The following is a 22,174-nucleotide window of genomic DNA, read 5'->3' as shown; positions in this document are numbered from 1 at the left end:
ATTCAGACATGCTTATTAACGCCGCAGTAAAATGGTCCTACATATTAATTTATTATCTTTAAAAAAACACAAATGCAAATCTAAAACTCATTCTCTTCAATTATGTGTGTCAATATACATTAAATTCATGCAGCCTTTAATATAAAAAGTAGATAGAAGCAGGAACAGCCAGTAAAAATAAACATTCAACCGTAGTTAGACTTTGTATTTATTCACACAAAACATAATACGTTTTCTTCAATAAGGCAACACAATACTGTATATACATACAATGTTTTTTGTTGTTATTTCTTAACTAACAACATGTCATTCTTTACTATAGCTAGCAAGTGTAAATAAATAGTTTAGCAAGTCATGTGAAAGAGTACCAGATGCAAAAACTTCAAGTCATACTGTTAGTACATCCAATGCAACAACCCTTTACTCACTGTGGCATTTTGTAGTTAATGTTTTTTTTTTAATTTTCTGTGAGCAGCTTCAGGGTTTACTGGAATTTAAAAAAAACAACCTTTTAAGCAGTTAAAACCTCCAACTTCAGTTAAAAAACAGAAAACATTTCAAATATATTCCTTTTCACAAACAGCATCAACAGCACTGGGAATTTTTAGCATTCCCATTAGCAGTATAAGATACATTAACACTGACATCATCATTAGGTGCTGGAGTGGGTGTCATTACTAAATCTAAGCCCATATGAGGTGCTTGTGGTTTGAAAACGTGGTTGTGGCTTTAAAAAAATGTGAAAACCGAAAACTTTTTTTTATTCAGTGGTGAAATGTCCTTCCACAGTAGTGAGCATGTTGACTGTACTGTACAGAGTGATGCAACGTGAAAATGTTGTGTTAGTTCGATACCCATTCTCTTCACAGCTAATAAGATTGTACAATCATTTACAAAAATATAACTCTATTCTGCATTAACAAATGACAGCAGTGATTAGTACTAGATTAATAGTTGACAGGACATTATGTGACATGAATAAAATACTCAAAAATGTTTAAAACTAACACTGTGGGTCCAAAGCAACAGTACTATAATTTATATCACTGTATACAAAGCAGACAATACAGTACGCTCATACAGATACATGAGCAGTACTAGACACTCCCGATGCCTGCAGCCATGATTGTGACCTGCTTCCTGTCATCTGAGGGTGGTGCTTCTGGGATGTGAATTAAAACACGCCAACAGGGCTGCTCTTTTGTCTCTTTTGCCTGTGCACAGTGTGTCAACAAGTCTAAAAATCAAACACCAGCGCCAGCAAACACACGTGGAATGTAAAGGTATGTTTGTTTCAAACAAAACCGTTGTACTGAAGAAAAACGTCACTGTAACTTGTCACTATAATCTTTACAAATACGGTAACACTCTGTTCTAACCCCGACCCCAGTTTATCATGTGTAAGCAGTATATAAACAATTAACAAATGGTTTATAACACACTGTAATGTAGTTGTAGTGAATATTAGGACATTTTTAAGTGTTTATTACTATCTTTGTTAATAATTGTAATTCATCCTATGAGGCATTCATGGCTATTGTACATTGTAAACAGTTAATGAATGTTTGATAACACATCATATATAACAATATTTTCAGTAGTTTTAAATAGCCTATTAATTGTTTTAAACTTGCTTTACATGTGTATAGTATACAGCCATTATATATCTTATAATTAACTACTGAAGATATATGATTATATATTATTATAACAACAACGTTATACTTATATACATTAAATGTTCATTAACTGTTTATACCATCCCACCTATGAATGCTTCATAGGAGGAAACATTCATAAACAATTAAAATGTCCTTATATCTGCATTCAACTACATTATAGTATGTTATGTGTTATAAACCATTCATTCATTGTTCATATACTGCTTATAAATGCCAAACTATATAGTGAGTGTATGACTGATAAGGCAATGCAGTGACTATGATTCAACTAAAGTGGTTCATATCATTAATGTGTTGGATGTTAGAGCTTTGGAAATATTAAGATTGTGTGGGATTCAGAAACAATTCCTTAAGATGAACAATTTACATTGAGTCTCGAACTCTGAACACACACACACACACACGCAGACATACACACTCACAGACACATACAGTATGGTAGGCAAGAGCATCTTCAAAAATGTTCACACATCACATACGTTTAACAGTTTCATTGATCCAATGGGATATATTTACTGACACCATATAATAGGCTATGAAAAGGTGTACTAGGCTGAGGCGAGAAGTGATTCAAACCACCTGAAGCAGCATGAATGTTAAGTAAACAAAAGCCTTGATGGATACATACTATTAAACACTTTTATAGAGTCAATTTACAGATTAGTCAATTGGCAGACAAATAATCTGTAACGATTTTTATAATCTATTAATTGTTTGAGACATTTTTTAGACAGAAATGCCAAGAATTCCAGCCTTTCAAATGTGAACATTTGCTGGAGTTTTTTCAGTTTTCCATAATAGCAAACTGAATATATCAAACTGAAAAGGTTTTGGAACTGTGGTCAGACAAAACAAGCAATCTAAAAATATTAACTTGGAGTCTAGGAAACTGTGATGGACATTTTTCATTATTTTCTGACGTTTTATAGATTAAACAAATAAATACTACTGCTATGTATTTTTTCTGACCTGTCAAATTCTCAACTGCTGATTGGATATCTTGACATTGGGACCATGATGGGCAGCAGGATGTTGAATTGATTGGGAAGACCGTCCTTTAACCAGAAACGTCATACTCAACAGGAGTATAGTTTAAACTCTGAGCCCAACTCACTCCACTCTGACAGCGGGGATGTATGTGATGTTTCACTGTGCCGAATCAAAGAATCTGGAAAGGAAGCTACTTCATCTTCTGTTGCCATGGAGATCACACATATGGCTTGACTGACTAAGACTAATTAGCAGATTTGTACAGCTTTCCATCCATATTCACCATCGGGCACCATCATTTTTTATCTTTCTTGGCAGGTTTATACCTTTAAATTGCAAAGACAGGCGAGTCAAGATTAAGACGTTGCCTGGAGACTGCACTGATAAATGAGATTCACTCATTGCTCTGTAGTGGACTCTGACCACTGACTTCCGTGTGAAGCTATAAACAAACTTCTCCTCCTCTGACAAACCATACAACATCACAAACACAGATAGACGATCTCTCCCGGGTTCTGAATTGTTAAAAAAAAAAAAAACAACATAAAATAGGCTTTTCCAGATCACACATCTGCCGCTAAATTCATCAAAAGATGAAGAAAAGTGTACTCATTCTTGACAAACACACGCATGCTTGCAAACACACACACACATACACACACACTAACACACATCTCAGCTGTAGTTGTAGGTGAAGTTATATGAGCTAGGCTCCTTCGGCACAGGGGGCGGGGCTTCTGGGATCGTGATGTTCTCAAGGTCGAGGAGGCGGAGCTTCATCTCCATGCTGATGAGAGTATCTAGGTCACTGCGTGTCAGGTCACTACCCATCTCTCTGCCCAGCAGCGCACACAGCCCGTCAGTCCAGATGCAATACTAAACACACACACACACACAAAGACAGAGGAATATACATGAAAGCTGACAGTTGCCAGACAGAGAAGCTATGTTTTGCTATGCAAGGGATACTACCTGAAAAGTTACAATAATTTGGAAACACGGATTTATGGAAACATATATGAAATTAAATTTGCTTGGGTCTCCCTGAGCAGCTATACTTCTTTTTGTTGTTGTGTTTTTTGCAAATAATACTAGCTCCAAGCTCTTAACTTAAAGCTTTATCAATTACATTTTTTTTTTTTGGTGTGTGTGTGGGGGGGGGGGTTTTTGGCCACTGGAGAGCAGCGGAAATGCTAAACATTAACATGGTACCACTTTATAAAAGACACAGAGCAACATTAGAGTTTATTTAAAGACATATTTCTGACCACCTGACGAATGTTAAGTGCAATATTCATAATGTTCACCATCTAGTTGTTAACTTTGTCTGCTGTTTGATGAAAGGCAGGTAGCATACAGAAGATTAAGTTTTTTTGTTGAAAACTGTCTGTTGCTGCTGGAAACATGTTGGTGAGACTGAACCAAAAGTCGTGGTGGGCCGTAAAACCAAAAAAATAAGCTGAAAGACACACTAACATGCTCCACAGAGTGGGTGGGGAGGGGTGGTAATTCTCTGTGGGTTAATCACTACTAGTCACCCCTTTCACATTACACATATTGATTTGATCCATTGTTAATACAAAAATATTGTTTAGTACAGCTTTAAGCCCAACTGTTGCTCCCCACCTTCCAGCCAACCAGAGTCAAGAGCTTTCAGTGGTCATGGTAAAAAAGATTAGAATTGTTAATTTGTTATTGTTCATATATCTGATTACCTCATATTTGTTGGGTGCAACAAAGTTGAGCGTCTCATCAGGATCATAGAGGACAGAGAAGGCTAACTCCAGCACCTCCTGAGAGAAGCAAACAGGTCAGACAACATACTGTTCCTTCACTGAATGACGGATAAGAATGAAACAACAGCTACTGTATGTGAGTAGAATGACAATGAAAATAAAATAATACTACCTTGTTTTGTTTCAGAGCACTTTTCTCTTTCATATGAGGGCAGTCCTTCCCGGTCACCACAGACTTGATATCAGAGACGGGGACTGGGAGCAATGCAAAAGAAACAATTTAATAATTTGAGAGGTTTAGTGAGGTCGGCCTCCTGACAGTTACAGTATGACCTGCTAATGACAGTGTGTTACGACGAGATGGAGCCACTTGGAGAAATATGTCAGAATCTCTTACTCTTGTCACTGAGTAGCTCAAAAGGCACTTCACCCTGAGGTGACTCATCCAAGTCCCCGTAGTGCAGCACTTTGTGATTCAGAGAGAGTCTGCAGAACCAAAACTTCTCTACAAAAGATGCAGGAAACACATCACTTAGCTCATGCTCCACAGCAGCAACACTCCATCAGAAGGAAAAGTAAATTGACTGTATTGATACAGTACCTTGCCTCCGGCGGTTCCCCAGCTTACGGAAACAGCTTCCCTCACACAGCCGGTTGAGTCGCTGCTGCTTGATGAGCTCCAGGATCTCGGGCTGAATTCTCTCCCGTAGTTCACTGCAGAACAAACACAGCCTGAGCAACAGGCACAAGCATGGACACATACTGTATAATGTGTAAAACACTATTTACTATTATTATAGTGCTTGAGCAGAATTTGTTTTTAAGATGGATTAAGCAGTAATATCATCTGCTGCTAAAACAAGGCAAAAATCCTTAGTAACTAAATGAGGTAATACCTCTAAACGTTTTGTCCAAACTACACTGCTGAATTTTACGTGAAAGTCTAGAAATGACAAAAAAACCTTAATCAACCTATAGCAGTAGTTTAGAGACAGACTGACATGATAGGTGGAGACTGGAAGTCATCCTGGCTCATTCTTTCTGACTGTCGCAGACGCAGAATTTCTGAATAGTTGAGGCCTCGCAGTTTATTCTTCAGCTGGTCTAGAGACGATGGCTTCATCGCCAGAGCCCTGGTGATCTGCTCACGGACCACCTGCATCACCTGGTCAGGGTTTGAACAGATAACACGGGATGAGTCAGGAAAGGTGGCGTAGTAAAAACACAGCAGACTTCCTAAATATTAAGAAGTGAGATACATGCTTGGTATTCTCATCAACTGGCAGAGCTGCTGTCCCTTGTTACTTTTTCAGATCTACCTGCATGGTTTTTAATGAACCGTGAGTGCTGTTATTAAGTTGTTAAACTGTAATTCACAGAGCCATTATTTTCCCCTTTAAAATCTAATTCTGTCGACAAACATCTTTCCACATCTAAAGGCATCAATATTTAAAATATATACTAAATGGTCATAGCTGTTCTGTAACAATTGATTCTTTCTCCATTCCAATGAATGTGATTGATTTAAATGTGCTCATCTGGACAAAGTGCTTTGAATTGAAATCGACAACATTAAGAATTTAATTGTCATGTATTATTTAATAAACCAAAAACCTTTCAGCTGTCTGCTCCAGCGGGCTGCTCAGTCACAGACAGCAGGAGAATTCAGCAGCAGCTACAGTAGTTATGGATGTATGTGGCTGTATGAATGTCAAGACTGACATTGATCTCTGATTAATTGAAGGCAGCATAATTCAAATATTTAGTTGTTTGCTTCTTACAACGGCATATTTTAATGAGATTTGACTGACTTTAGCAGTTTTAAAAATTCAGCATTTTTTGGAGCCCTTTCTTTGGCAGTGCATAAACCATCTCAATCTATCATCTATGTTTTACTGCTCCTGTCTCTTTCATATTAAAATTTACTGTGCTCTGGACAGCGCTGCAGCAAATCCACACTAGTTTTGAGAAGAAAGGATTTTGCTCTACAATAAATTCAGTTCTATTTTTGTCACGGCTGTCATATTCACTGTTGTTATACCATGACGTTTGCAATGGTGGAAAAATCCCATTACATGCCCATGTATGCCACAAGCCATGTATGACATTATTAAAAATATGTCTTTATAGTCTGATTTAGGGGGAAAGTCACAGTGAAAGTTGAGTCAAAGAAAGGACTGTTAAAATGTGTGTATATCCTATATATGAATATAAATGAGTTTACTGAGAGAGTGCTTTAATTCTAGACCTTATTGAAGTCCTCAGCAGTGGCCCTCATCTCCTTCCAGGTTTTATTAAGTAGCTGGATGCAGACACAGAAGAACTCCTCCCATGCCCGGTCATGGGTGAAGAACATGGGGTGGTAATCATTGCAGCCCTCATTAGCTACACAAAAGAAAATATTTCAAAAAACAAGAAACAAAAAAAAAAAAAAAGTGTTTCTCTCACACACACGTATCCTAGACTGGAGTACAGTTTCTGAAGACTTCTACAGTAACAAAACCTTTTCTTCTTTCTACTTACGCAATTCTCCAACCTGGAGTATCTCACACAGCATTCGAGTGAGCTCGATGGCACATCGGCCAAACGGACATTCGTGCTTATCCTCGCGGCTGCTGTTCTCCAGGACAATCTGTCATGAGTGAGGAGAGATGTTAGGTGTGGTTGACCTCTCTGCCTCCGAGAGCTGAACATCAAAGTCATGCCTGACGCCAAAACTAACCCTGATGTATGTGTCCTGGTGAACCTTGGCCAGGTACAGCATGTTGTCCAGAGCCAGCATCCCTGGAGGAGTCTGGGTAAAGTCCATGGCTGGGTTCACGTGATTCTGCATTCAAAAACAGAAGTAATGTGAGCCAATTTTTAAAAAAATCTATGTAAACAGCTACTTTCACAGAAGAAACTTAAATCTGTAGTGAAGACTCACAGTGAAACCCAGCATCTTGTAGTCCTTGGTGTACATTGCCTTCCTTTTTTCTGTACCAGTGGGATCATTTTCTCCATCGAAGGCAATCCTACGCAGCTCAAAAATGATGTCTCTCTGAGCCTGAGCCACAGCAAGCCAACATGTTTACAGCATATCAGCAAAATAGTCATGATACTCATGATAGCAGCATAATAGAAAACATAATTAGGTGATTCTGTGGTTAGCAGATGGCAAAACAGGATTTTTGTTTTGTAATATTATTTTTTTGAAAAAAAAAAGAAGTTTTTTGCCTGTTGTACTACAGGTTAGTGTGAGACTTGCAAGTGTGTTTGCATCTTCAAATACCACATAGAAACTGTTAAGAAGAATTGATAAAACAAGTAGTAAGAAGATTAAAATCTACTGATCCAATTTTCACATTTAAAGCAGCTTATTGGGATGATAAAGCTATCCATGTGAGAGAAGGTATCTGATTATCAGCCATTAATTTAGCCAACCCACTGATTACTTACATTTCTTTTGAGTTAAATTCTTTTCAATTCAAACAGCATCTGTTGCGGTGCGTTTAGTAATGTGGGAAACAGTTTAACTGGATTATGGTGCATTAAGGAAATACACAACTTATTTAAATTTTTACCTGATCATTAGGATCCATTTTGGTCATCATTCGTTCCTCCAAAAGGTTGAAGGTCAACACCTGAAGCACATACAGCTGATGTGCCATTTCTGCTTTGATTGGTCGATTTCCTCTTATAACATGCTGGAAAAGAAGAACCTTATGTTAAAAGTAGAGCCACGAGTAGGTTACAATTTGTGCACCAATATCAATGCATGAAGTCACAGAGCACAAAACAAATCCGCCCCTCAAACTAAAAAGGAAAAAGCCTGATAAAATCTTTTTCTCCCATTAAAGACAAAAGACTCAAGACAGAAAATCAATAATCCTATTATATGCTGACTATGTTCCATATGTAATGTTTGCAAAACATGGAAAATTGAAAATAATTTGACAGATGGTATCCTAATCATTGGAGCTGCTCTGGGATATTTTCTTGCTCCAGGAAGCAGAACTGCAGCGTCTCCCTCGCTTGACATTTGCAGCCACTTCAGTCAGACACTTCCAGTCAGTGCCAAAAGGAATCATTTTCAGAGCCGATTTTGATCCACTTCATGGACCTCATGCCATATCACATTTGCTGGTACTGCGTCACAGCTCTCCAAGTGAGTAAAATCTTTCCACTTTCTGGACTGCTGGTCTGCTGGGATGAAACTCACAGCCCCCAATGACCACCAAATTCAACAGAGGATAGTCTCAAAGAAGGTCGAACAGAGATATTTTGCATTTAGAAAGATTTTAATACTAAATCATTTCAAACACACTATGTTTCTGATTTTAACGACACAGTTTATCTCCTTATCTCAGTATTCACATCTGAGTATTTCACTGTCGTGTGAACTCTGGTGCGCAGCTGAAATATCCAGCAACATTTTGTTTTGTGCTTCAGGCTTGTTACTCACATTGAGGATGATGGATCGCAGGTGTTTCTGGGCCAGAGTGCTTGCCATTTCCTGAGGGTAAAGAAAGAGATGCATCCACCCAACACACAGGTCAGACACTTTACAACACACAGCAAAGAAGTAATTTTCTTGACTCAACCTACAGTCGATGGAAACTTTAGACAAATTCTGAAATGCAGCAACTCTGAAGCTACATTTCCAGCACTGCTTTGGACCATTTGTCCTTCACACCTTCTGTAAAACATGATAAAACTTGAAGTCTAACTTCAATCCGTCAACACAGTCTGTCTGCTGCTGCAGCCCGCTATGGTTCTATCTTAATTTGCATGAATTATGTAATGGCTTTCTGTGACACAGAAAGAACTAAAAAGGAGGAGGAGGAGGAGAAGGGCTGTGGGGTGGAGAGGATGGTATGAGATGCTGAGGGATGTGTACTCACAGTGAGGTGCTGCTCCAGCGGGTTAGTATACTCCTCCTACAGGTTGAAGGGAAGGAGGAGGGACGTGGGTGTAACAGTAATGGAAACAAAGAGTGCACACACATGGACCATGAGATAAAAGGGATACATCACCGGCACAGCATGCAACGGAATAAGAACATGAAACAGCATAATGTCAAATAAAAAAGTCAAAGAGTAGTCATGACAAACATATCTGACAACCACACATTTTTGGTTTTATACAATTGGATTTTAAATTATTACACAAACCTACAATTCATAAAATGTTATCATCCCACACAGGAACAGGTTCAAATAAGGTTTACACATGAAAATCACTGGGATGTCATAGTTGCCCTCCTGACTGTTGTGTTTATCACATACTCTTGATTACAGATTTAAAACCAATCCTGGATTTTTTTTTCTTTCATTGTAAAAAAGCCTGTCCAATAATGAAATATTCTAAAGACAAAAAACACCAAAATTGAAGATGTTGGCTTGTGACCAGTAGCACTGCATCATTTCAAAATGTAATATGTATATTACTGTAACAAGTCATTTTAATCAAAACAATAAAAACTGCAAGTGTGAAGAAAAATATGCATAAATCTAAATTTTATAGAGGAACTTCACACTAATGTATTTAATGGGCTGTAAACAGGCATTTAGTACTGTTCAACTATCCAACATGTCTCTCCGGTGTATTTATCTCACTCACGCTGACTCACTTCGCCCTCCAGTGGTCAACAACAGCAGCTGGAGATGTCAGTATGATGAAATGATGTCTTCTTAATTAGTTGTAAATGCCTGTTGTTCTTTAAATTATATTTTATGTCACCTCAGACTATTACAAGTTGCAAAATGTGAATTGTTTCACCTGTAGGGTGCAATTATTGAGCTTCTACTGTTCAATTTTTTGTTCTCTCTATTTTCCTCCAGTTGAACTGATCATTTTGTAGGTTTGATATACAACAAGACAACTGCTTTGTAATAGAACAGTGTTAAAAGTGTCTCAATGCTGAAAATACATTAGTGTTTTAAATTAGTATCAACTGACAAATCAAAATTAATTAAGTACGATGAAACCTCATTTAAAAACAAGACATGATATAGAGACAAGACAGTGTGTGAAATAGGATGAGACGCTGCAGTGTGCTAGTGCATTATGTCATTATGTGGTGTTATCACTGCAGAGTGAGCAGGGCACAGACATATGAGACATTATGATAGTGATCAGTGACACACTGAACAGACATTCAAAGAAGCACCTGCTTCCTTTAGTTTTTGTACATTTGTCTGCGCTACAGAAATATTTCAGATTCAGAATTCATTTGTTTGGGATGTTTCTATCTGTAACTGTAAAATCAAACTGGAAGGAGATTGAAGATATTAGTGAACATATATCATTCAAACTCAACATTTATGCAACATTCTACATAACATGCTACTTAATGTCATATTTTAGTTTATTTGGATTATCTGAATAATTTTTCAAGCCACATTTGTGAAATTGCACACACTGCTAACAAAGCAAAGTTTCATTCAGTCATCTCATTGATGATGTAACACTGGACAGCATTGATCCTTGACTTTGATAGAAAAGAGCACATTTCATTGATTTTTACCTAAAAATAAATCCTTAATGACTGCATTCTGAAAAGTGCCATCTGAGCTCTTTGTCTGTTTGACACAGTCATCCTTCACTTACAGCTGGATGGCTGGTCTACCTCACTAAGCTTGTCTGAAATAACTGCAGCATAACAAATGTGCAAACATAAAATGGAAAGCAAGTACTATTTTGAGTGAGCCCATCATTACAGCGATGACTGCCAGACAGAGTCTACAACATGACAGCTGGCAGACAGACGTCTACTTATCAGAGTCATTAGTAACTAACCTACAGCTGCAGACATTAGCAGCTCTCTCATACCAAAAAACATTCGACTATTATGGATAAATGTCAGTCTATTATGTATCGATGGCTTTCTTTAGAGTGTCATGTGAAGATGAGACATTATAAGTATTCCAGTTAGGTCCATCTATTACATCTATTCAGTTTAATTTTCTATACACGAGTGCTGTGCACTGACCTGCCGTCTGTCTTCTGGTGCCTTCAGGAAAAGAGCATTGATGAGAGCGATGGCGTACGTCTGGATCTCCTGGTTTGACCTGAAGGAATATCAGGCAACATAACAACCAGTTAGAAGCATCATGTTCCACAATTCTCCATACCGAATTTAAACTACAGGCTAAAAACTATACTACATTAGAATTAATCTTAGTTTTTAGTACTTTTTTTTAGTACTTTTACTAATACCAGGGGTGTGGGTGCAGGATTTTTAGACACCTCTCTTTCACACAATCAGTTTTAATTAATTGTATAGAGATTCAAACAGGACAGTTATTTTTTGTTTTCCGACATGGTCAGAAAAAGAAAGCTTAGCTTAGAACATTTCTGAATCTTTTAATGTCAACAAATCCCATAAAAAGATAAAACCCAACGATTAATTGATCCTACGTACTAACTCATACCGCCTGTGTTGCCAGAGTCTGATATGGCTCATTTCTATCATTCTGCTCATTCCGATCCCACACACCATCCTGCTGCTGTAAATACTCACTAGAGCACCAAATGTGTATTAATCCAATGTTTAAAGTAGTCCCTGAACAAATACACTATTTACTACTTTTCCTAAAAACTACAGTGCCCAGCTGTTTAAGGAAATTACTTTTTTTGAAAAATGAAACTATACATTTATGACCTGTTTTTAAGATTTACATCTTCAGTAGGAAAAAATGGCTTGGGAATGAGTGCCACAGACAGAGTGGGGAAGTATTGAGTGATGGACTACTGCATTGTTGGTTTTGGTCTTTTCAAGGGATTTGTTGACATGAAATAAAATCCAGAATAACATCAGCTTTGGTATTGAATTGAAGTCATCTAAACATCCTGAACTCACCCTTTAAAAAGTGCCAAAAGTCAAATATCCTGGCAAATTTTACAATATTTTACTTCCTAAGTTACCCCATACGACTACATTCACTCCTCTGCTCCCCATATCAGAGTGCGGGAAGCCCCTGTGCGTGTGTGTGTGCTCACACTTGCAGGTGCCCGATGAGCTGTCCCACGGTGATCTCCTGTGCCACTCGGTGGTAGAGGCTGTGGCTGTTGAGCACCATGCTCTCAAGGATGGCCAGAGAGCGCTGCAGGATGGACACATCCACCATGGGTTGGTTCACATAGCCTGCAATCTGTGTAAAGACAGGGGAGAGAAATTATGAAGATAACAAAACATAGAACAGACTTGTGTTTTCAACAAGTCAACTTTTTGGAAAAAACAGTCTTGGTTTTAGCTTGACCGCTGTGTAAACATGTAATCTTAAAAAGATGAAAAACATGAAAATCATTAGTTTCAAGGTTTTTACTGGGCAGCATTTTAGTTGTGCAATGAAAAAGTACATCTTTACATAAAAGAGTTCTGTAAGTTTCCTCTGAGTGACTGTCAAGGCTACATTTAAGTTTTCAGAAGAAAACTAGTCACACACACACTGAGGAAGCTCGAGATAATGTGGGGAGTTGCTAGGCAACAGCAGCACCCACTCATTTCCGGCATGTAGGAAGAAAGGAAGGTCAAGTTAAGTTAAATAAAAGTGTATGAATAAAAAAAGGACTAAAAAGATAGACCTTGGAATTTAAACTGTGGGAATTTGTCCAGTAGGCTCTCTATGAATCTCTAATGTGTCTGTCCGATGATTTGTTCTTTTGATGAAGAACCTGTACCTGTTTGATGAAGGAGAGGGAGATAAGGTCCCAGGACACAATGCCGTGATCCATTAGCTCCAGGAAAGCAGTGAGAGTGAAGGCCAGCATTTCACCAAAGCTGAAGGAAGAAGGGAACAGTCAGTGCAGGCATTTTTACAACATTTGACCTGATCCAACATGAGGAGGATTAGTCAGGCCTGGAAAATACTTCACTCTGTTATTAATGTGCGAAAAGAAACATCAGTTTCAGAAAAATAAAAAAGTGCCTACTGGGTGCCACTCTCGACAAGACGGGCCAGTGTCCCGATGCCCTCCATATTGATGAACTCTGTGGCAAAGGTTGGGTCTGCAGACAGCTTGGCAAGCTCTTTTAGAGCCTCCAGGCGAGCGTCGATACCGTGGGACTGGATCCTCTCCAGGAGCTGACGAGCAGCACGAGCCTGTCAATCATGAAAAACATTACTTCAGTGATACAGTTCACTTCACCAACCATGTCACTGATGTATTTTAACCTTTATGGAGTCAAATACATCAGTATTACTCTGGAATATTTTTAAGACTATGACTTATGCTTTCAGTGCTAAACAACTATGACATGTAAGTCCTAATTTTACATCATATGAACAATTTAAAAAAAAAAAAAACTGTACAGTCAGTTTAATATGTTGTGACCTGACAAAGGATGGTAGAAATAAACTTTCTTTTGCATTTAACAGAAATTTTGGCCATGTTGAACTGATTTGATGACACTACAGTCTGTTCAAAGCAGCATACATGACATCATTTGTATAATGACAGTCAGGTCAAGTGTCACAACAGCTTCATCTAATAGCCTATATGCTATAAATTTGACCTGCTCTTTGTCCCAAATATTATTCTATAAAAGGCTAGTAAGAGAACTTTAAAAGACGTAAAAGGGCTTTATTGATGTTTTTTAAGGTGCAGAGCTTAAAAGATAATTCTGGTTAATTGTAACATAATTTTGTGATTTTGCCCATCACTTCACTTTAAATTTGGAGATTGGAAAGGCAGTGTGCTCAAGATGTTGTTAATTACTGTGTGCATGGACCTACGGTAAGGTAACTATAGTAAATATTGGTTGGCCAAACCTGAACCAGGATGTTGGTCGCCAAACTGTGATGGATGGATGAAGGATGTAATCATTTTACTGTTCACCTTTGTTTTCTCCTCGAAATAAGTTGAGGTCAACATGATTGTTTGTGACATGCCTGATTGCCTGATTGCTTGTGTTTCTTGCCCTGTCTGATTTTTTAGAAATGTTGGCACATTCCCGCATCTCAGCAATTCTGTTGGCAAGTACAGTGTTATTATTACTGATAGGAATGATGGCCAAAACAACAAGAATAAAACATTGGAATGATAAACAAAGCACAGCCAAGTGCGCAATGCATTTTGTAGCACTTTTGGTATATTCGTGGTGGAGGCGTGAGAGGCACCCACAGTGCACTTGGAAGCAGGGTGGGATTAGAAAGAATATATTATCATACATTATTAGTGAGTGAGTTAGAGGCTGTTGCTATCAACCGTGGCAAATCACATCAGCTCCTCTCATTCCTTTAAAAGCAATGCGCTCCCCACCATGATATACTGACAGTTTGGTAATGGAGTCCAGACCAGCTTGTCCAAAAAGAAAATGATGTCTTTTTGGTTGAAGTCACAATTTTAGAGACACAAAAAATCCATGTATGTATAATCACCAAGTTCAATCACCAGTGCAAAGCCAGTGAAATGGCATGTGGCTGCGCAAAAAACAAGGCACCAAGAGTCTGTTCACGTGTTCAGACTTTTCAAGTCACTACAAAATTAGATTCAATGAATTGGATAGAGAGTGCAAATATACATGAGTGAATCATACAAACAGATTACTGTGTCTTGTCTTAAAGATATTATAATTTCAAATACATCGTAATGAAACACACAACTGAGTAAGCAAAAGTGACTCACAGGAGAAATGGCCAATCGAAGGATGGTCCCATTCTTGATTTCACTGCGGCTCTGAATGATAATAAATGATAATAAAGGTGGAATGTTGCCACATGTTCAGCACTCATTTACAATGTCATTGTGACAAGATTAGGGAGAAAACAGCAAAGCTCACCTGCTCAGTGATATAAAGCTGAGGGCCATCAGCATAACGCAGAGCAAACTGCTCTGAGCCTGACAGAGACCAGCTGAGGATGGAGAGAGAACGTCTGATGAGAAGTACTAATAGTATTAATCAGTATTCATTTATGTAAAGATACCAACTGAAACACTCGTGTTTTACCAGGATGTGCGGGAATGTTTTTATGCAGCATACTCTAGTATGCATGAACAAAAGGTTGCTGAAAGTCAGTTTGCTCCCTCCAGCTGCTGTATTTACACGACTGGCAAACTGAGAGATTGTGGAGGAGAATTATTCAGTAGGTGTTCACAGTAAAGTGAAAAGAATTTTCTGTTTCAAATGGGAAAAAAATGGAGGCAGAAGGTAGGTACAGCCTAGAGGTGGATGGGTGAGATAAAATTTGTAATATTCATCACTAAAGTAATAAAGACAAAAGAACAAATAAAAAACACAAAGATACCAGTGACGCCGAAGTTAAAACACAAGAGGAAATTATAACAGATAAAGTAAAAACAGTGGCTAAGAACGATTATGAATGTTTTTACATGTGTGAACCACTGGAGTGATAAAACAGCTGTTAGACCAGCTGTGAATGGACTGATATGTTTTTAGTCTTGCATCATAATCATCCACACATTTGATATTAAGGTAGATTTAAGAACCATACACTTAATTTTAAGGTAAAGATTGAAATCAAAATTTGTATACCACAACCCCCAGTTTATCAAAAACACAAAACTCTGGTTCTACTATGACACAAAAGCAAGAGAAACATCAACATTTTTCTTTCCGTACTTCCTGTTCTGCCTGGGCCAGCAGGAAGCCCAGCCCCCAATGACAGCAACTCAATAGGCTGGGCTGTCTCATAAATAAACAATTTGAGCATAGACCTGTTCAAGTGTGTTAATGTGTAATAACTGACATAGTGTCATTTGTGTGCCTCTTGGTTGAAATCACAAAAAGATCTTTACTGATTTTCTGCACAAATAGACACTAATTTACAGCACAGAGAAAGAGGTGGACTGCTGTTCTTCTTTCAGATCTTTCAAGTCAATAGACAACTAGATAAATCACCTCTAACATTATACATCATTAGCAGTGAAACCAAAGGGAACATTTTGAACAAAGAAGCAAAGATTCTCCAAATTATAATGTACAAGCCACCAATTATCTTGACTGTGGTTTTGTTTGTTTACAGGAGCGATGCAGAACTAATGATGCTTAAAATGCAACTTTAACCTTTTGTAAATAAGTGTCAACAGCAATAAATCTTTGCATGTGATGATGATCTGCTGTGCTAGTCTATCCATTTAAACCGCCATGATGAGCAAGGTGATCACAATTCAAACTAATTCCTATACTTAATCTAAATAAAAACTCACAAATTCTTTAGGTAATATAGGAAAAAAAAGACCCAAAGAAATATAAAACATTGTGATTTAAGGTAATATATAAGGTAATTAAACAGAAGGTCACAGACAATCAAAAAATCATCAGGAAAATATTAACATATGTAGGAGTAATGCTTACCCATCACATACTTCACGAATAATTGAGGTCAAAGGTCTTTTCTGCAAACAGAAAAAAAAAAAATACAGACATGCAAAATTACCTCAATAAAAAGGCTGAAATGAAACACGGATTATCACTACTCACACTGCCATGTTTTCTTTTAATATGACAATGATGACAGCCTCTGGCGGGAGAGTATGCTTTTTAAAACAAGGCTGAGCAAAATCACATTTCTTAAATCTATTACTCATGAAAGGTTATTTGTCATGACAACCTTTGCAGGCGCTGTCCTGTATTCCTCTCAGCATTACTCATAGCTTCCATATTCAAAGATATCAAAGCAATGCGTAATGTTCCCCTCTAACAATCAATCAATTGGAACGGTTTAGACAGGCTAGCTGACGTTATTAGAGGCAAACTGGAGACGTCTTTAATGTCACGTTTTCACATGTACAAACCTGGTCCATCTCTATAAGCTGAGCATTAGCACCAGGCCATTCAATAGCCACCTTCACGATGTCAGCTGGGGGTGGCATGGCTGTCTTATTGTAGCACCCTACAAAGGAGAAAAAAAAAAATCAGATTGGCTGGTAATTTGTGATCTCTAATAAAAACGTCCTCAGACAGGTTGTCAAAGCACTTTTTAAAACCACTTTTAACTTCTCTTGAACACTGAATTGCATTTAAATGGGGCCCTAGAATAAATGTCACTAACATTGTAAAGTGAGAACACTCATGTAACTGTATTTTTAGGTTATTTATAGGTTTTATAGGTTTTGTAGGTTTTCAGTGTGATCATTTGTTAATTTTTGAAGTACTGCAGAGGTTATACATCACCTAGTGGAGAAGTGTTGATGGAGGTCAGTCACTCTCACAGCTCTGCTGTACAAACCACTGTGTCAGCTCCTCTGTGAACACAGAAACCCACACATTGGTCACGGAAAAGCAAAAGCTGTTTTCCTTAAACTCCAAGAGCTAATTTTTCCCCATCCCTGCGTTTCTTCTGCTCTGAACTGAATCTGTCAGTGAACGGATCAATAAGCATGACTGTTTTACAAAACCACCCCCACACACACACACACACACACACACACTCATCCTGACTGGGTCGAGGCTTCTGCCAACTGGGCTCTGGTGTTTTTATTGTGAAGGAATAAACACACACAATTTAATACTCAGCGCAATGCTTCCATGGCTGGACTTGTTATAAAATAACTGAAATAGTTCCCAACCAATATATCAGCAGGACAGATATTAAACAGCATGCTAAACAATATACCAGTTAATTGTAGTTATGCCCCAAAAGCTGTGCAGATGGTTACAAATGAGAACAAAATGGGAAATAGCTGTCTGGCCATCTGCTCTGAAACTACATTTTATTCCTAACTCTCATGCTGATCATATATTAATTGTCATTCAATTTTTACGACTGTTTAATTTTCATATTTGCAAAGTCAGACTATTATTTACCCATTACCATTTCTGCCTATTTCATTACCCCTTTCTGCTGCAACTTTAACACTAAATTGTACCAGCGGATGGACACTTATGAACTTATTTCATTATCTGGATCGACCATTTTAAAATACAAGAGCAAGAAAGACACAGCTGGGAACAGTCTCTGGCAACGGAGAGAGATCTCTCTACGCTCTGACTTAAAGGGAGCATGGAAAGCTGTCTGACAGATTCTGCTGGTGATTGGAAGAAAAAGACACAACTGTTCTCTGAATGGCTCTTTGAATTCAGGGTGCTTTCAGGATACAAAACACTTACAGCTGCTCATTTGAAAAGGAAATCTTAATCATTACCAAACTAAGGGGTGAAACAAACCAGCCTAAAATGACCGTCTTCGCTAAAGATTTACCCGATCGGTGTTTTCATTTCCAGCTCTGCAGCACAGTTTTTTGTGACTTAGAATGTTTGTCTGAATCTATAAATATGTTACGTCGACAACAGCTGTGACACCTGACACCATTATCCTTTGATCACTCATGAAATAAAGCACATTTTGTCCTTCCAACGTTTTCTTTTTAGACAACAGAGCATCTTTGCACTACAGCTGCTGGCTCCTCATGATGAAAACATCTCAAAGATGGAATAAAAATTTAAGCTGTAGTTCTATGAATAACAAGCTCGGCCTGCATCCTTTCATCTCAACAACTTTGGATTATTGCATTCAATTCCTCAGAAAATCTGTCACAACAGAGATGAGCAGAGTGAGACGGGGATGATATCTACTCTAGGTGATTAACATCGACTACAAATTAACATGAACTTGGCAAATAGTACGGAGTGAAAACTGATTAAATTCAGATTTCAACCAACCATCTGATGGAGAGATGGCACCACCCCCGCACCTTCATGCAGACTGTCCAACACGCCTTCTTCCAACATTGGAAGAAAGGACACAAGTTCAATTTTCAGCACTCATAACCAGCTACCACTATCATAATACAGCATGTAGAACTTTTGATATTTATGGTTTATGATCATCTATAAATAAAAATGATATCAAATGGGGTTTTATATCATAATAATGATAAATGATTGTTTAATTTCAGAATGTAGCTGGAAATGACAATTTTGGATTCCCAATATTATTTAAGAAATATGGACTAGACAGTTCAAAAGGTGATACAGTATATAAACAGATGATGATAAACAGAAAATCGTAAGCTATCTGAGAATGTTTAGGGTTTCCTATCCAATACTGTGAAATAGTTTTAAAATCATGTTTTTTTTAAAAAGCCTGATTATTGTTGATTAACCATCAGACAGAACAGGGCCACACTAGAACTCTACCATTATTCACTTACTGAATGTGTTAACTAAACTTTCAGACAACTACCGAGGGGAATATTAAGCAAATTAAATGGGCTCCATGTGACTTTTATCAGCCTCTTTCAGCCACCTGGGAAGAACGCACATCAAGTAAAGCTTACAATGGCTCATGACAGATATTAATGAATGAGGAACCATTTAGAAAGCAAAGTGACTTATGGATCATGGCTTAAATCCTAAAAGAAATGGCTTGTGAAATGGTAATATATCACTGTGCAAAATAACTGAAAATGAAATGTCTTGCTAGCCACTTATTGAAAGCCAGAAATCACAGCAACAGACCAAAAACTTTACTAAACCCTTGTAGGCCAGTAAATATACCATGACCTGATGCATTTGGAAAACATGGTTGTTGCAGTTCTGTTTGGCGGTTCTTTCTCAAGCTTAAGTAATAATGAATATCAGAAAATGGACAAAGTTATAAATGCAAGCTTTGAATCAAAGCTGTCTGTGTAAGGGAGGGAAGCTGAGGAATAAAACAAAAATGATTTGCATTGATACTCAGAATTGGAAAAAAAAAACTTCTGCGACAGGTACTTATGGTCATACACATCAAGAGGTCAGAAAAACAGAATCCACTATACAGATTCAACAAGGTGCTTTTTGAGTCTGTACTTTGTTGCGTGGTCGCATTGATATGCACTATACTGTAAGGCATTTCTAGCATTGTCTCCTCATGTAAATGAGCTGGGCAAAGTATTAGAAATACCTTTGAATATAATGTATTCCACAGAATATGACTTCTCTGTGGCAGACAGACATATAGATTTTTCATAGCAGGAAACCCCTGGTGTAAATAATAATATTAATTAAGTCTGCAATCCATTAAAGTGTGCTATTTCCAGGGCTCTGGTATTTGTTTGGATCATTGCAGTGGCTTACTGGTCACTTAATGGAACCAAGCCATCATTAATGTTATTATTTCCATCTGTGCTTTTCCTGCTTTGATAAGTCAAAATGTCCGCTGTGAAAGAGGTCAACTTGCACTGAACTAACTAAACTGAACATTTTAATTAAAACAGTATATATCGCAGGGTTAAAGACCTTTTTTTACAGCAGAAATGTAGACTTGTTATAGCAGAGGAAGCACAGGTGGCTCTGTTTACATTAACAAAGGCTGTTTTATTTAAATGTACAGAATACCACGACCTTAAAACTTTATATATGTGCTATAAATATAACACACCAATGCATCATGTTACTATTTACACCTGTGCTTTTCCTGCTCTGACATATAAAAATGTTTGTTACATTTAATTCAGATGTTTCTATTTCTCTGGATGTCTCAGTACAGTTTAACATACATGTGCTGATGACAAATGTTTTAGCCTAAATCCCAGAAAAGTGAAGTGATATGAACTGTTTTCTGTCCCTTTGATACTGTTGTTCTTTATCCTTCTTTTCTGCAGCTCTGTCATCTGACTGGTGTGTAAGATGGGTTCTGGGCTGCTGTACTGGGAGGTTTAAACCATAGACCAGTATATAAATCTTTATCTTTATATACAGTCAGTGGTTTTAACTGGACACCAGTAGCCACAGCGCTGTGGTAGCATAGCAACAACTGCTAAGGAGCTGCAGCATGAACAGAAATCCCACAATGAGGTCGGAGCTTCCTGTCAAGGGACAAACTTCTTCTTTCTGTTCTCTCAGCACCACCCTAATGTTTCTCACGTAATGTTACTATTCTTATAATGTGGTTTGAGCTGGTTAAAAATTGAAAAAATATACATACACGCACGTCTACTGTGAAGCGCCTAACTTTTATGATAGCTAGTCAGCTAGTTGAGGCGGAGTGGCGCCCCCTCTGGTTAACTTACATAACCCTTATAAAGAGATGGCTGCTCCATTAGTGGAGAAAAATAACTTTCCTTCATAATATTCACGTCACAAGATAAACAAATTAAGACTGATTTGCAGTATTTTTATTTTTTATTTTTGCATGAAACGCCATAAGCTATCCTGTTGCATCCTGAGAGACGAGCCGTTGGTTGGCATGATCCAGCACTAACTTACCGTTAGCTACCATCTCTCAGACGTTACTGTTATCAATACACAGTTCTTGTATTAGAGCCCTTCATTAAAAGTTATAAAACGGTTTAAGGCCTGATTAGCTGCTAATCGATCAGGCTGCATGGAGCTACGGTGACCAGAAGGAGCTCTGACAGATGCAGCATCGGCGTCTTTTGCAACCTTGTGGTAATTTAGCGGAATCAATCACAACTCGTGATAACGGTCGCTATGTTAAACATCGGCAAACACACGACAACACTACCTCCTGCCATCATTTATTTTTTATTTTTTACTGAAAGTAACACTGAAGGGCACACTCACTCGCTTTTACAGTCAGCACCAGCGTTATTCCTCTCAGAAGGCGGCTAATGTTATTCAGTGAGGCAGCCAGTCCCTGTCTGCTCCTCCATTGCAGTCATGATGCAGCTGGTATCTCGGCCGGCGGCTGTTCAGATGATGTCCTGATGCCTACAGGCTTCACTCTGACCGGCTGTATGATTTAACTGCAGGGCTATAATGTCGATGCTCCGTGTGACTCACCCTGTGTGACTGGGCCATCGATGATGCTCTCAGTATCCCCCCACCTCCTCTCTTCAGATGAAATACTTTTGGAGAGGAGACACAATTATTCC

The 22,174-nt window shown here is 38.1% G+C and overlaps 1 protein-coding gene across 5 annotated transcripts; it reads right to left on the bottom strand.

The window, feature by feature from the left end:
• Positions 1–184: 184 nt before the first annotated feature.
• Positions 185–22,174, bottom strand: elmo2 (engulfment and cell motility 2). Of its 5 annotated transcripts, none has more exons than XM_067587706.1 (23): positions 21,864–22,174; positions 17,529–17,599; positions 17,150–17,247; positions 16,710–16,750; positions 15,174–15,246; positions 15,020–15,070; positions 13,325–13,494; positions 13,073–13,172; positions 12,392–12,543; positions 11,382–11,460; positions 9,292–9,327; positions 8,853–8,903; positions 7,972–8,094; positions 7,335–7,454; positions 7,131–7,235; positions 6,932–7,040; positions 6,657–6,793; positions 5,410–5,573; positions 5,010–5,122; positions 4,806–4,913; positions 4,581–4,663; positions 4,388–4,465; positions 185–3,548 (listed from the first exon to the last, which is right to left on the bottom strand). In XM_067587706.1, the coding sequence occupies exons 3-23, from the start codon at positions 17,225–17,227 to the stop codon at positions 3,348–3,350; spliced, it is 2,172 nt and encodes a 723-aa protein (XP_067443807.1). In that variant the 5' UTR covers positions 17,228–17,247; positions 17,529–17,599; positions 21,864–22,174; the 3' UTR covers positions 185–3,347. The 5 variants fall into 5 exon arrangements, with proteins under 5 accessions (XP_067443807.1, XP_067443809.1, XP_067443808.1 ...); XM_067587708.1 differs by having other exon boundaries at positions 12,398–12,543; XM_067587707.1 differs by having other exon boundaries at positions 22,083–22,167.

The sequence above is a fragment of the Thunnus thynnus genome, chromosome 4, assembly GCF_963924715.1.
Source record: "Thunnus thynnus chromosome 4, fThuThy2.1, whole genome shotgun sequence".
NCBI lineage: Eukaryota > Metazoa > Chordata > Actinopteri > Scombriformes > Scombridae > Thunnus > Thunnus thynnus.
The sequence above is the reverse complement of the archived record's forward strand: the minus strand, read 5'-3'. Positions and strand labels throughout refer to the sequence as shown.